The sequence below is a fragment of the Stegostoma tigrinum genome, chromosome 1 (genome assembly GCF_030684315.1).
Source record: "Stegostoma tigrinum isolate sSteTig4 chromosome 1, sSteTig4.hap1, whole genome shotgun sequence".
NCBI classification, from domain to species: Eukaryota; Metazoa; Chordata; class Chondrichthyes; order Orectolobiformes; family Stegostomatidae; genus Stegostoma; species Stegostoma tigrinum.
Window position 1 is genome coordinate 76,522,756 of NC_081354.1, and position 15,256 is coordinate 76,538,011.

General features: G+C 38.4%; 1 protein-coding gene across 2 annotated transcripts in view; it reads right to left on the reverse strand.

Annotated features, from left to right (window-relative positions):
* The window catches only part of LOC125454639 (coiled-coil domain-containing protein 158-like), a 188,475-nt gene that overhangs the window by 77,769 nt on the left and 95,450 nt on the right, over positions 1-15,256 (reverse strand). For both annotated transcript variants that reach the window (XM_048535619.2, XM_059646391.1), the window contains exons 9-12: positions 14,729-14,843; positions 12,779-12,898; positions 3,485-3,682; positions 900-1,415 (exon numbers count right to left, since the gene is read on the reverse strand). In XM_048535619.2, the coding sequence (XP_048391576.2) occupies positions 900-1,415; positions 3,485-3,682; positions 12,779-12,898; positions 14,729-14,843 (949 nt within the window). The remainder of the gene's footprint in view (positions 1-899; positions 1,416-3,484; positions 3,683-12,778; positions 12,899-14,728; positions 14,844-15,256) is intronic.

Genomic DNA, 15,256 nt, shown 5'->3' on the forward strand with positions numbered 1-15,256 from the left:
CAGGACAATCAAAGACGTCATTGACAATATTCTACTGTTCTTGTAGCTTTGTGCAGTTGGTGTCAAAATGTGCTCCTCTATCTCCTCCCTGCATTTGACGGCCAATAATCTGGGTCAGAATTTTTAACTTTTCAGAATTGTCTTTACAGGCCAGGGCAGGGAGGGGTTTATAGGGAAAGGGTGGTGGTGGTCCTGTAAAATTTTCACCTGCCCTCAACCTGTCTGAAATTTTATAAAGGGCAGTAATTGGCTACTTCAGAGTTATTGGTACCTGGCGTCTATTTTAAAGCTTATGGAGGAATTCAAGGACAAGGATAAAGGCAGATCACCCTGTTTGGGCAGCAGAGAGTGGGGGAGCCGGAAGGGGGGGGGCAATAATTATACTGCACTTGTGGTGTTATGCACGGTTCTGGTTGCCATACTACCAAAAAGATATACAGATATTGGAGATGGTGCAAACTTATTCATAAGAAACTAATCCCTATCAAAATATATGAAGAGGCTTGACTTCTTTTATTGACAATAGCAAAGACTGAGAGATGACCTGATATAGAGACTGAATCATTGTGAAAGGTTTTAAGGCAGATGTAGAGAAAATATTTCCAACTGTGGAATGTCAAACTTAGAGACAAAAATTTTTAAAACTAACAGACCAATTAAGGAAGTCAGGAGGAACATTTTAACACAGAGGGAAATTGGGATATAGAGCCCACTACACCCGGACACGTTGTGATAAATTGCATTGACGTACTTAAAAAGAAGCTTATATAAATGAGGGAGAAAAAGAATAGGAAGTTATGGTGAGAAGATTTGATAAAGGGAAGTAGGATAAATCTTGTCTGATGCATAAACAATTCTACTGTAGTGACTTATTTCTGACCATTTATTCATTATCTGACCTTTAACTCTTGAATCTTCTGGTTTTGACAATCTACTTCGGACTGAAGTTGTTTTCTTTCTCGCTCTAGTGCCTCAGATGCGCAACTCTGTTGTGATGTCATTTCAGAAATGCTTTCCATTTCTTGTCGCAAAGTAGCAAGCATCTTGTTTTTCTCATTCAACTCCATTTTCAGTGAATCATTATCACACTGCATTTTCTTTAAGTGGGTAACTGCTTCTTCAAACTGATCACAAATGGTCTCTTCTGCTATTTTCATCCTATGAATTTTTTGACACTTTTCATCAATTTCATGTTGCAGTTTACCTTTTTCTGCAATTTCATTTTCCAGACATCTGTCTTTTTCTTTTATTTTCTCCCCCAACTGACAGATGGTTATTTCTGTTTTTTCAAGTTGCTGTTTCTTCTTATTAAGCTCCTCTCCAGTTTTACAAAGCTGTTCTTTACAGTTCTCGTACTGTTTGACTAAGTTCTTGATTTTTTCTTGGTCATCATTTCTTTGTTCCTCTAATGATGCCTTAGTTTGAACAAAGAAAATACACGTTACAAGTATCTAAGAGAATGTTTTATTCTAAAAGTATCTAATATGATTTGTATCTTATATTACAGTCTTTTCCTAATTTGTCAATATCCTGGCACTATTCAACAACATTACAATACATTCCATCTTTGACAATATTGGTGGCAAAGCTAAAAAACAACATTACAATACATTCCATCTTTGACAATATTGGTGGCAAAGCTAAAAAACAACTGCCGTGCTGTGGAAGAGACTGGTCACTGGTAAAGAGATTCAAAATTCTGCCCAATCACAAAATTGATCCTTTGTATGTATTACTCTCTGCAATGTTTCTGCTTTGAGATTTAGACTTCCAATCCTACACTTTCAGAATATCTTGCAATTAGAGGAAATACTTTTCAACTTTTAAGTCTTTCATCAAAACAATCTTGGGAATAACAGAGGGGGAAAAAAAATTACACTCTTCTATTTTTGAAGGAACAAATAAAGGAACATTCAAAGAAAAACAGAATGCATAAAATTTCAACAAGGACATGTAGTTGACTACTTAATTAAAGCGAAACAACAATAAAACACTTTCAGGCTTCTGCTGTGGTTCGATTGGCAAGACAGGCTGACATCTGTATTTCACTAAAATTTCTTGGTGATGAAATTGGAAATAATGCAATGACAATCTGATAATATGTGCTTTTCTGTAAAGTTTGATTGAGGATAGATATTGGCCAGGACACTGGGAACATCTCCCCTGTTCTTTTTTGTATTCTTTGAATTTGGGAATGGCATGGTAGCTAAGTTGCTGGCACCACTGCCCCACAGTCCCAGAGACCCAGGTTCAATTCCACCCTTGGGCAACTGTTTGTGTGGAGTTTGAACCTTCTCCCCATGTCTGCATGGGTTTCCTCCCACAGTCCAAAGATATGCAGGTTAGATGGATTGGCAATGCTGAATTGCCTGTGGTGTTCAGGGTGAGAAATGCAGGAATAGGGTAGATCTAGGTCTAGGTCGGATGCTCTTCGGAGGGTTGGTGTGGACTCAATGGGCCGAATGCCTGCTTCTATGTATTCATATAATGGAAAGTTTTTATATCTCATCACAATGATATTAGGCAAGAAATTGTACAAGTGACTGCAGTAAATTCAATTTCTTGGCTTGGTCCTTTGCCATATATTACCAAAAAAACCTGATACAAACTCAACTGGCTGCTTCACAAATGATTTTCTCTCTGTTATAAGGTCAGAAATGGGGGTATTCACAGACGATGACACAGCATTCAGTTCGATTCATAATGCATCAGGTATGAAGTAGTCTGCCTATTCACAGCAAAAGTTGGATAACATTCAAACTTGGGTTGACAGGACAAAAGAAAATTCATGTTGTACAAGTGCTCAGCAATGACCATCTCTGTTAATTGTTTCATGACAGTCAACAGTATTACCATTACTAAACCCACCATCTTCGATAATTTGGCAATCACTGCTAACCTAACAAGCTACATAATAAAAGCAGGTCAGTGTCACCATCTACAAGGCACAGGTCAGAGTTCTGCTGGGATATTCTGCACTTGCCTGTATAAGTGCAGCTCCAACAATACTCAAAAAACTTGACACCATCCCCAGTAAAGAAGTCTGCTTGATTCGCACCAATCCGCTACTTTAATAATGTAGTTCACTACTGGATCAGCATGTCAGCAGTGTGTACTATCTACAAGATACACCGCAGCAGTTTGAAAAGGCTCCTTCAATAACATATTCCAAATTCCTTACAGTCTAGAAGGATAAGGGCAGCAGGGAAATTCTAAGGTTGGCTGTCTCACTTTGAAGGGGAGTGGCATGGAAAAACACTGAGATCGGCAGATATACCTGCTTTTACCAAGGCTTTGTAAGGTTAACTCAGCCTTGAATAAGAAAAGGGATTTTTTTTAATATTACACTCAAAAAAAGTGTGACAAAATACAGTACAATTTTGTCTGAGAATTCTGAGTATTTTACAGTACCATCATTTAGCTGAGGTGGGAAGTCTGTAATTACTATTCACTCGAAAAGAGCTGTCTCACTCAAAAAACTAACCTGACACTGCAACTGATGCTGGTACTGCTCCTTCAGAGAGTTTATCACACCGTCAAGCCGCAGAATTTCTTGATTTTTGCATTCCAATTCCTGCTCCAAGTTTTCAACAGACAGACTATTACTTGTGCCACGTTCCCACAGCTTTTGGTTTTGTTCTTTTGCCACTTTGAGATCCTCTTCCATTTTACAATAGTCAGCCTGAAAATCAAACACATGAAACTAACTTGAAATTGAAAAACTTATGTCTGCCAACACCGAAGAACTGGCTGGTTTATTGGAGTTTGGGAAATAGAAGGGGCTAAGAGCATCTATAGTTTATCGTGCATGAAATATCAGTCAGCAGGATCTCATGAACATGTGACAGATACATGAATGCCATACCTTTTTTTTCATCTCCCCTCCCATTTACTCGCCTTGCCTGAGAGATCAAGCTTGTCAGTCAGACCCTGTTCCCGTTTGTCTAATAGAAGTTAAAATTGATGCAAGGGGTGAGTTTTGCAGAATTGGAAAGGCACATCAAAAAATAGACACAAAGACTATCTCCCTAGATCTCTAGAGGCTGATATGATGAGAGAGAAGAGTAGCACTGGTTATGGGGTGGGCGGGGCAAAAAGTACACCAGGAAAGCAATAATCGCTCTTATTTTCTGTTCAAATTGGTTTACTTGGAAATAAGCTAAAGAACATTTTCTACAGTAGACCTCAATTATCCACCAATATATGGCTTATTATAAACCATTCAAGTTTATGTATAAGTGCTGCAAGCAGCAACGAAGAGGCAGTGCAGGTGTTTAGCTGCTGTTTTGCCCAAGCTGCGCTTGTCAATTACCTATTCAGCCATTCAATTTTCACAAGTACTCAATCTCCACAGGTTGGTGACATGATTATTTTGACAAGGAGACTAGGGAGGCCTGGGTAACATCTCCCTTCTTTGCATCCATTGCTTCAGTTCTACTTCCCTGAATCACTGACAATAGCCTGTCTACTCTGTTCTACCCTTCATCACTCAAACACCTCAATCAAGTCACTCATTAGTAATCTGATTTTCAGTGAAACCTGCCCTAATTTTTCCAAGATAACAAGGTGTAGAGCTGGATGAACACAGCATGCCATGCAGCATCAGAAGAGCAGGAAGGCTGACGTTTCGGGCACAGACCCTTCTTCAGAAAATTTCTGAAGAAGGATCTAGGCCCGAAACGTCAGTCTTCCTGCTCCTCTGATGCTGCATGGCCTGCTGTGCTCATCCAGTTCTACACCTTGTTATCTCAGATTCTCCAGCATCTGCATTCTCTGAACTAATTTTTCTAAGGTTTTTCTGTATTCATGTATCAACATATCAGAACACATCCTAGGAAATCAAATCCCTTTATTGCTTTCCTGTAGGGTGAAGCCCAAAGCTGCAAATGGCTTTCCAGCTATGGTCTTGCTAAAGTTTCATATCAAGTCACAAGTACTTCTCAATGCTTATATTTTGTACCTGTATTGTATCAGCTGCTTCATTCCCTTATCCACTTGATGTAGTGCTCATAATGTTTGTAAAGCTAAACGCCCAAACCTTGTTGCCCTTTTATAGCATCCAGTATTCTTCCAAAAGTGGAATTTTAAAAATTTCATATTTTCAATTGAAATACAGCTTTTCACAATTTACTGATACTGAATTTCATTTGTCATTTTCTTATGCCTAATGCAAAACTCTTCACAGCTTTACTTTGTCCTCAAATTGATTTTCTATGACTTCCATTTTAATTGTGTAAAATTAAATGTTTAATTGTGTGTAAATTCAAATCGTTAATGTACACAGCAAACAAATGTGAATGAGAACTGACTTTCCAGCCAACAGGCAAGGCTCTTCTCACCTTCAATAGCTTCCACACTCTGTACATCCATTTCTAATCAATTTTTCATTAAATTTCTTAACCCTCCTTATAATTTCATACCACTTCAATTCCTCCAATAGTCTGCACTATGCTACCTTGTTGAAAGCCTTGTGAAAATCCTTGTGCGCTTCCACTTCATTTTCCTCAGCCATCATATCTGTTATTGCAAAATAATCCTATGAGGTTTGTCCTCTGCAATCATTCTTTCTGAATCCAATTTGGCTACATCTACATTCTTTCCGCCTCAGTATTATAGTTTTTCAGACTTTCAATCATGCCTTTGTCACCGTCTAGATTTGATGTTCAATTATCTTACTGAGTTTCAATTTAAAATAGTCACAAAGACCTGTAATTCAGAAATTCAGGAACTCAGAAGATTCCTAAAGAGTGGGAAGACTCACCACTAAAGGGAGTGGTTGCAGCAAATAGTGTAGAAGCTCTTAGAGGGAAGTTGGACAAAATATGAAAGAAAACTTTGATGGTTATGCTGATAAATGGGAAGAACCGTGAGTGGAGGACCAACAGTGTCATGTAAAGGTTGTGTCAAATGGCCTATTTCTGCACTTTTCTATTCTCTGTAACTTTGTATCCAATTCACCAGAGCAGAAGATCTGTGATCTTATCGTAGCCCTCAGCGTCCTATTCACCCAACACTCCCTGCAGGTAAACCTATATTGGTTCCTAATCCAGCTATGCTAGAAACTTAAAATTCTCTGCCTTGCGTTCAACCACTTCAAGGCTTTGTCCTTTCCTTGGGAAGGCTGTAACCTCTCCCAGCCTTCCACCTCACTGAGATGTCTGTCTTCTAATTTTGAGGTCTTGTATGTTTCCAGTTTCCATCATCTTATCATTAGCAACCATTGCTTTTAGCTGCTTACGGCTAAACCGTGTAATTCCCTCCCTCCACCTCTCTTTCTCAATAGTTATCTCTGCCATTTTGAACACGTTCATCAAATTCTAGCTTTTGGTCACTTTTGAGGATGGAAATGGCTTGATGGAAGATGTTCATACCAGGCAACTAGGCAAGCAAGCTATATGTTTATCCCTCATAATCCCTTATTACTACTGTTTGAAAAATGCTGAGTGCAGGCTATTTGGATAAAGCAACTGAGATGTAATTCACGCTTTGTGTTTATTCACTCACTAGCAAATTGTGGTAAGTGAAATTTCAAGCAAGCTTGAAATTCTCTGATGAAATAGAGGTGTGAGTTGAGTTGTGAAACTCTGCACTTTACTGGATAACACATTTGCCTTGCGCTTTCCCAAACCCATTTCATTTTTTCTTGTGGTCTTTTCACAGATCAGGAAGTCTTTTGAGTGCAAACAGGCACATACCTCTTCCAAAGTCAAGGTTGGACTCCTGTTGTGAAGGTCAGACAAAATCTGTATTTCCTCCTGCACAGTATTTTTGTGTGCTGATGTAGGTTTTGTAAGTACTAAGAGATAAAAGATAAAGTTGCCAGAGTCTTACCAGACCTTAGGGCTGCCCTCTCATTAAAGAGAGAGAGGATCAGTGGTGGTTTAACCTGAGGATCACCATGCCTCAGACGAGGGGAGAGGTTGAAAAGGGGAGTCCTTCATAGTAACCTCAGCTGGTTTAAGAAGGAGATAATGGCCACTGGAAGGAGTCCTGCCAAGAAAGTGGGAACATTCTGAGAGGTAAATGTAAAATGGTAGGATTAGGTGCTGTACTGTAATGTAGATGTGCCTTTAATGCAAAAATGCATTTGAAGTGTCTGTGCACTTGAAGCTAATCCAAACCTTGACTGACAGCTCTGAGTTTTTTAAAAAAAGCTCTGCTTTAGAAAGTTGAAAAAAATCTCTGCACCTGCTTCCCTCCACTGACAGATAAGAAGTTTGCTTTGAAATGCAATTGGTGCATCAGTTACCTCAGTTTAAGGCAACATAACTGGAAGCTACTGTCAACATTCTGAATGCTTAGCTGCAATTGGCTTCAGCTCATCAGGTTCCAAGAATGTTTGAAAACTTTAAGAAGCTGTAATGACAGAATATGATTTTGATATGGTGTCTTATTTAAAAACCTAATAAATACTTAAAGGATTACAATTTTTTTATATGGACTTTTTTTTCTAGTATCATGCTGATGTGTTTGAATTCATAGCTTTCTTACATTATTAGATGCTTGTTTTGATTCCTGTGAATTTTGAAAGAAAAATTCCATTCCTATTGCATGACTCCTGAGGACTGTACAAAGCATATTCTGGGTGATTGTTTATGCCGGATGCATGAGAAAAATGGAAAAAGCATAGGGCATCAGGCAGGACATGGAGTTGGCATTAATGAACTGAGGGACATGGTGGTGTGGGTGTCTGGTGAGCAGGTCAAAGGCTAAGAAATGTAGTGGGAGTAGGGGGTCATTATCATGAGATTGACACTGTCCACTCTCTTTGTGGACGAGTCCAAATGGCCGTGTTACTGCCCGCTGGGAGGGTTTGGAATATCTCCCGTGGGCTGGCGAAGAACTTATGCTGGGAAGGGGAGGTGTCAATGACATAAGTAGAATGGAAAGGCGTTCTGCTAAGAATACAAGAAGTTAGGTGCTAAATTGAAAAGCAGAACATCAAAGATAATAATTTCTGGATTACTGCCCAAGCCATATTGAAACTGGCATTGGATGAATAAGATTAGAGACACGAATTGATGGCTCCAAGTCTGGCATTGGAGAAATGGGGCATTGGCATCAATACTAGAGATAATGAGGCCTGTATCATTAGGATTGGTCTTCATCTGAACTAGCATTTTCAAGAATCACATAAATCAGATAAATAGAGAGAGCTTTAAACTAAACAAGGGGGTAAGGGATTAAGTTTGCGTACTTGCAAGAGAACAAGAGATAGAGTTGAAATGGACAGCAAATTATTAATGTAAAAAATAAAATAGAGAATGATAGAAATTTGAAAGCATTCGTAACAAAATCAATGAATTTATAGAGCACTGAAATGAATAAATATGATCTAATAAACATTACAGAGACATGGCTGCAGAATGACAAGGATTAGGTTCTGAATTTGTGGGGTATAAGGCATTCAAGAAAGATAGGTAAAGCCGAACGATAGCACTCCTAATCAAAGACAGTCTAGGTGCAATAATTAGAGATGAGCTTGGCTCAGGAGACCAGGTTGTAGAATCATTTTTGGGTGAAGATGTGGATAGTAGGAAAACAAAAGTCACTTGTGGGAGTGATCTTCAGGCCCGTAATTAACCACAATGTAGCATCCTAATGATTATACATTAAACATTGGGTGCTTGTGACAGAAGGACAGCAATAACAATGGATGAGTTTAATCTACAGATAAATTGAAAGGAAAATCAAAACGGCAATGGTAGCCTAAATAAAGACATCATAGAATGCTTTTGAGATGGGTTCTTACAGCAATACTTTCTAGAACTGACCACAAAGCAGGCTGTACTAGAGTTAGTAGTAGTGATTAAGTAGTAGTGATCATAATACGATTGAATACTGCATCCGTTATGAAAGGGAGAAGACTCCAAGACTAGCAATTGAAAAAGGGCAACTATGTCAGCAGAAAAAGCAGACCTAGCTGAAGTGATATTAGGCGAACAGGCAGGTCAGTACAGATGCAGTGTCAGACATTCAAAATGGCATTTCAGCGCACTTAGAATATACCCACTTTCAGTAAAAACAATTTCCAAGGGCTACACTGCCGTCTGCTGTTAACTAAAGAAGTTAGGGAGAACAATAAACTGAAGGAAAAAGCATACTTCTACCTAAAGGTGATTGGCAGCTCAGACATCTGGTCAGAAACTAAAGAACCTCACATAAAGAATTATTCTGGAAAAATAAATCAGAGCTTGGCAGAAAGCTAGCTAAAAATGCAAAACAGTGAGAGTTTCCATAAGTATCTAGGAAGGAAAAGAACAAGTGAAGTGAGTATTGGTCCTCTGCAGAGTGAGAATGGGAGTCATAACAGATAAATTAAAGTGAATATGATGAATAAATCTTTTGTTTCTGTCTTCGCTATACAGAATATAAGAAGCATCCCAGTAGTAGCTGCAAACCTGAATGCTGAACAAAGAGAAACTTGGTGAAATTACCATAGTTTGGGAAGTTGTACTAAGAAAAATGATGAGAGCTGCAGCTGATAAATCTCCAAGTCCTGATTTGAATTCATTATAGGGTTTTAAAAGAGGTGGATAATGAGACAAAAGATGTGTTGGTGTTAACTTTCTAAAATTTGTTAGATGCCAGGAAGGGTCCACTTAGACTTTAAACTGGCAAATACAACTCCTTTATACAAGAGGGAAGAGAGACAGATGACAATAACTTATAAGCCAGTTACCTTGAAATCAATAATGGGGATACTGTGGATTCAAAAAACTGAGGTTTTAACTACATTTTTGGAAAAAAACTCAAGGTAATTGGGAACAGTCAGCTTGTTTTGTGTAAAGGCAATCCTATTTAGTTCATTTGAATTCTTTGAAGGAGTAACATGTTCTGGATGTAAGTTTGAAGGAGTAACATGTGGATAAAAGGGAGCCCATTGATATACTTACTATACTAGGATTTCTAAAGGCATTGACAACACTCCACATAAAAGGCAAAGTAGGAGTTCACGATATAGGGAATAAGTTGTAGGAAGGATATTATTAACTGGAGAGGGGTCAGAAAAGATTTACTAGGATGTTGCTAGGAATGGAGGTTTGAGTTATAAAGAGAGGCTGGATAGGCTAGGACTTTGTGTTCACTGGAGCGTAGGAGGTTGAGAGGTGACCATATAGAAGTTTATAGATAAGGTGAATGGCAGGTATCTTTTCCCTAGGATGTAGGATTTCAAGACTAGGGGGCACTTTTAAAGGCGAGAGGAGAAAGATTTTCAAAAGACTTGAGGGCAACTTTTTATGCAGTCATGTTCATGTGTGGAATGAGCTTCCAGAGAAGTGGTGGATGTGAGTACAATTATAACTTTTAAAAGACATTCGGATCAGTACATGAATAAGAAATTATTGAAGGGATATGGGCCAAGGGCAGGCAGGTGGGACTAGTTTTATTTGGGATTATCTTCAGTATTGTCTGTTGGACTGAAGGGTCTGCTTCCATGCCATAAGACTCCATAGCATACTAGCACAGACGGAAGATTGGTTGGTTGAATGCACAAATAGCCTTTTTTCAGATTGACAGGATCACTGGTTTGTTCCAGGTAGATAATGTTTTACTATTTATATCATTGGCTGAGATGAAGGATCAAAGGTATGATTGCTAAATTTGCAGATAGCACAAAGATAAGTGAACAAAGCATAACCTAAATAGAAAACAACTGCAGAATTCTGAGATGCAGGGATCTAGGTGTTCTAATGCTTGAATCACAAAACATTACTTTACAGCTATCAAAGTACAATCAGACAATCAGTCAACCTAATGGAATGCTAGCCTTTTCAATCATAGAAATTGAACAGCAGCTCAGGATTTTCTTTAGTTATACAGCCTTGATTAGACCACACCTTGAATACTGTTTACAGTTACTGCCTCCCAATTTATAGAATGAGATAAATGCATTGAAGACAGTTCAGAGGAGGTTTACTAGATTGATACCTGGAATTAGTGAGTTATCTTATTAGGAAACCTCTGACAGACGGGGCTTTATTCATTAGAGTTCAGGAGAGTGAGGAGTGATTAGATTGGGTTTATATGAACGTGAATGTTCTTGCCAATGTGGATTATGGGTAAGCCCAGAATTAGGGAACATGTTTTCTCTAAGGGTTGGGTGACTTTGGAATTCTGCCTCAGAAGATTTTGAAGGCAGTCATTGAATCTTTTTAAGATTGCAGTAATTAGATTCTTGTTAGGCAAGGGAATCAGAGGTTATCAAGGATAGAAGGAATGTGGAGATTAGGGCATCCACAGATTGTCTATAAATTTATAGATTGCTGGAGGAGGCTGTAAGGGTTGAATGGCCTATTTCTGATCCAAGTTTTTTTTCGGGTAAAGGCAAAGGAAATCGTGCACAAAGTCACATATGGATCGGATGTGTATTTCAGAAGAAGAAAAGCATGCAGGTCTAGTTTTCCCAAATACACATGAAAGTCCAATCCTTAATCTTTCACAAAGATTATACAAACCAGAGCTGCCATCAATTGAGTCCAAGTTGTGATTAACTGGTACCTAGCCTACTTAACAGAGATCTGCTTTACTGGATGTGAGTTTGCTCGCTGAGCTGGAAGGTTAGTTTTCAGACGTTTCGTCACCATTCTAGGTAACATCATCAGTGAGCCTCCGGCGAAGCGCTGGTGTTATGTCCCGCTTTCTATTTATCTGGTTAGGTTTCCTTGGGTTGGTGATGTCATTTCCTGTGCTTTTTCTCAGGGGATGGTAGATTGGCTCCAAATCAATGTGTTTGTTGATGGAGTTCCGGTTGGAATGCCATGCTTCTAGGAATTCTCGTGCATGTCTCTGTTTGGCTTGTCCTAGGATGGATGTGTTGTCCCAATCAAAGTGGTGTCCTTCCTTATCTGTATGTAAGGATACGAGTGATAGTGGGTCATGTCGTTTTGTGGCTAGTTGATGTTCATGTATCCTGGTGGCTAGCTTCCTGCCAGTTTGTCCAATGTAGTGTTTGTCACAGTTCTTGCAAGGTATTTTGTAGATGACGTTTGTTTTATTTGTTGTCTGTATAGGGTCTTTTTTGCTCAGCGAGCAAACTCACATCCAGAACCTCAACCTGAGCTACAAATCTTCTCAAAATGTGCTTTACTTTTCAATACACACCCAAGGTAGCATTAGTACTTTGCTCCATTATAATTTCCAAAATGAATTTTACTGGGAGGCTTTATTATAGAATAATATCATTTGGGGAAAACGTCATAGGCTAACTTAAGATATAAAAATAATGTGGCAGAATTAAATGTTAAAGAGTTAAGAGACATGGTGCTCATGGTGAGACAAAGAGCCAAGGAGGTGACCTGAGCAAGGCATTATAATGGATGGCTATTCTTCTATTCATACAGAATGTGATTTTCTTATAGACTGTGAGAAATAGGAACAGGAGTAAGCCATTCAGCTCTGACATTCCTCACGTCCACTGTCTTGTCTTTTACCCACAACTCTTCATTCCCCTATCCATCTACCTGTCTCAGCCTTAAATTTGCACAAGGACTTTGCTCCCACAATTCTCCGTCGAAAGAATTCCAAAGACTCTCAACCCCCTGACACAAGAAATCCCTCCTCATCTTAATTTTAAATTATGCCTCTTAACTCTGAGACTATGACGTATGGTCCCAGACTCTCCTGGATGTTCAGCAAGTGAAGATTTGTGCAAATGAAAGTTTGTGGAACCAGTTAAAAGCATCTAACAATTATAATTAAATACAAAACTCTATCCTGTTCAACATATTAAATACAAATGATTACAGGTAAGAAATTAACCAGCAACTAAACTTACCATTAAAAGTTGGAGTCGGCCATTTGTGCTTTCTACCTGCTGCCTGAATTCATCTCTTTCTCTCTTGCAATTATAAATCTCGCAATGAGATTTTTCTACTTGCTTTTCCAAGTTCTCTATCTGATGAAACAGCACAAAATTGCTATGAAGCTACACATCAGTTTAAACTAAGCTGTTTGCTTGTGGCACAACACTGGGGGAAGCACTTCCTGCACATAGCAGTTGCAGTCTCAGTGTCAGCATCAGAGTACCAGATGCAATAATTAAAATGAACTCACTGGCTTGACACAGGCTAACTATAAAGTTCAAGTTACCCATTTTAAATATTACATTCCTTAACCAAGTTAACCAATCAACTAATTTTGTTTTTGCATCAAGTCCACTTATCATTTCTTAACAGTGTCTTCTGTAAAACATCCCAAATAATCAGGAAAATTCAGTAAATGGGATTCTCAACGTTCAGTGTACAGAATTGATTCTAATATTTAAGGACATGTTTGATTAAAGTTAATAAGCAAGTATTTTGACCAAAATACTTAAGAGGAAAGTCATTATCAAATGTTGGACTCAAAATCACGATCCCAGAATTAAAAGCCACATTACTTATCAAATGAGCAACCAAGGCTATGTAAAAACTCACCACATAAAGCCTTATCACACTGGATTTAATTTAGGGAGTCAGCATTTGTAGCCTCATTGAGATTGAGATTTCATCAAAGGTTGGGAGCTATGATGCAAGTTTTGCTTTGCTACGTGCTAAACTGAAAGGAGGCAGTGGAAGGGTCTCCAGACCCGAAATATTAACTCTGTTCTTCCCTTCACAGATGCTGCCAGATCTGCTGAGCTTTTCCAGCAACTTCTGTTTTTGTCCCTGATTTACACCATCTGCAGTTTTTTCAGTTTTTAATCTATTATAACGCTGATTGGTGGTACAATAGGTAATATATACACATGTAAATGATGAATTTTAATATTAAAGAATTTCCACAGGAGATGCTCACAATGCAAATTCCTGCAGCATGAGAGTAACTTGCTGTTTCTTTTTCATAGGTAGTACTGTTATTGCTGGACTGTTAATCCAGAGACTCAGGTAACATTCTGGGGACTCAAGTTCAAATTCCACCATAGCAGATGGTGGAATTTGAATTCAAAATATATCTGGAATTAAGAGTCTAATGATGACTGTGAATCTGATTGTTGGGGAAAACCCCATCTGGTTCACTAATGTGGGGAAGAAAACCTGTCATCCTTACCTGGCTTGGCCTACACGTGGCTTCAGACCAATGGCAATGAGATGGATTCTTGACTGCCCTCTGGGCAATTAGGGATTGGCAATAAGTGCTGCCTAGCCAGAAATGCCCTCAACCCGTGAATTAACAAAATCAATATCCTGCCTCTGACTGGAAACATTTTATGAGCAGTTTATGCATCTGGCAAGCAGCAGTGTGAGCTGAATGTACATGCACCACTATACCTGGTGCCCTTCCATTATAGTGTCAAAGGTCTTAAATACCTTTTAACATGCACCACCCTGTTCCAAACTGTCAATGAAATTTCTTATTAATGTGCTATAACTAAAATAGTCATTTTAATTTGTCCCATTGGTAAACATTGTATAGTTGGAGTTACAATACACTATTATGTTAAAACCTGAAAATCAGCATTTTTACAGGGGACTTGTTCATTGACACAGCAGCTGCAGTTAACCTTTCCCAAGTTTACTTGTTTAATGATGACATGTGCCATTTTCAGATATTGTTACTGGAACAAAGATTGTTTAACCAACTTATTTCCCTTTGCAGGGCATATCTTTCTCATAGCGTGGCAGTGAACGAAAGAGTTTCTGACATTAAATGACTCCTAATATATTTGTGTATCAGTACATGTGATTTTTTTATTAAGTTGAAAACAATCAAAAGAAGTGATTGTATAAACAGATGTACACCAGACCTTGTCTTCATACATCTTTTTTGCTTCTTGTAATTCAGTTCGCAGATGGCAGACTGTGCTCTCCAATTCTGTAAGCTGTCGCGAGTACATTGTGCTCTGATTCTTTGCCTGCTCTCTGGAAGTAGTAAAAATGCTGACTCAATATTTTCATTACATAATAACATAAAAATATGTACAAAACTTTAAATGTATATTCAGTAATTATGAATACAGCTGAACACCAAACACCCCGAGGAAACAAACAGAATGGAAGATTTGTAAATGTGTCATAACCATAAAATATTTGTTGCCCAAATTAAGTTCCTTCTTGTTTACAGAATATACTTCAGTTACCACAATTAAACACTCCCAAAACCAACACAGCTCAATTAAGTGAATAGATGTATATAAGCTATAGAAGGAAAAATAAGTCTACATACATTTTGTACAGTTAGATGAATATGAGAAAATGCAGGAAACTACTGAAGTTTAATCTGTAGGGCAAAGAGAAACACAACCTTGGCTGCTATGTTGTTATCCAAGAAAACA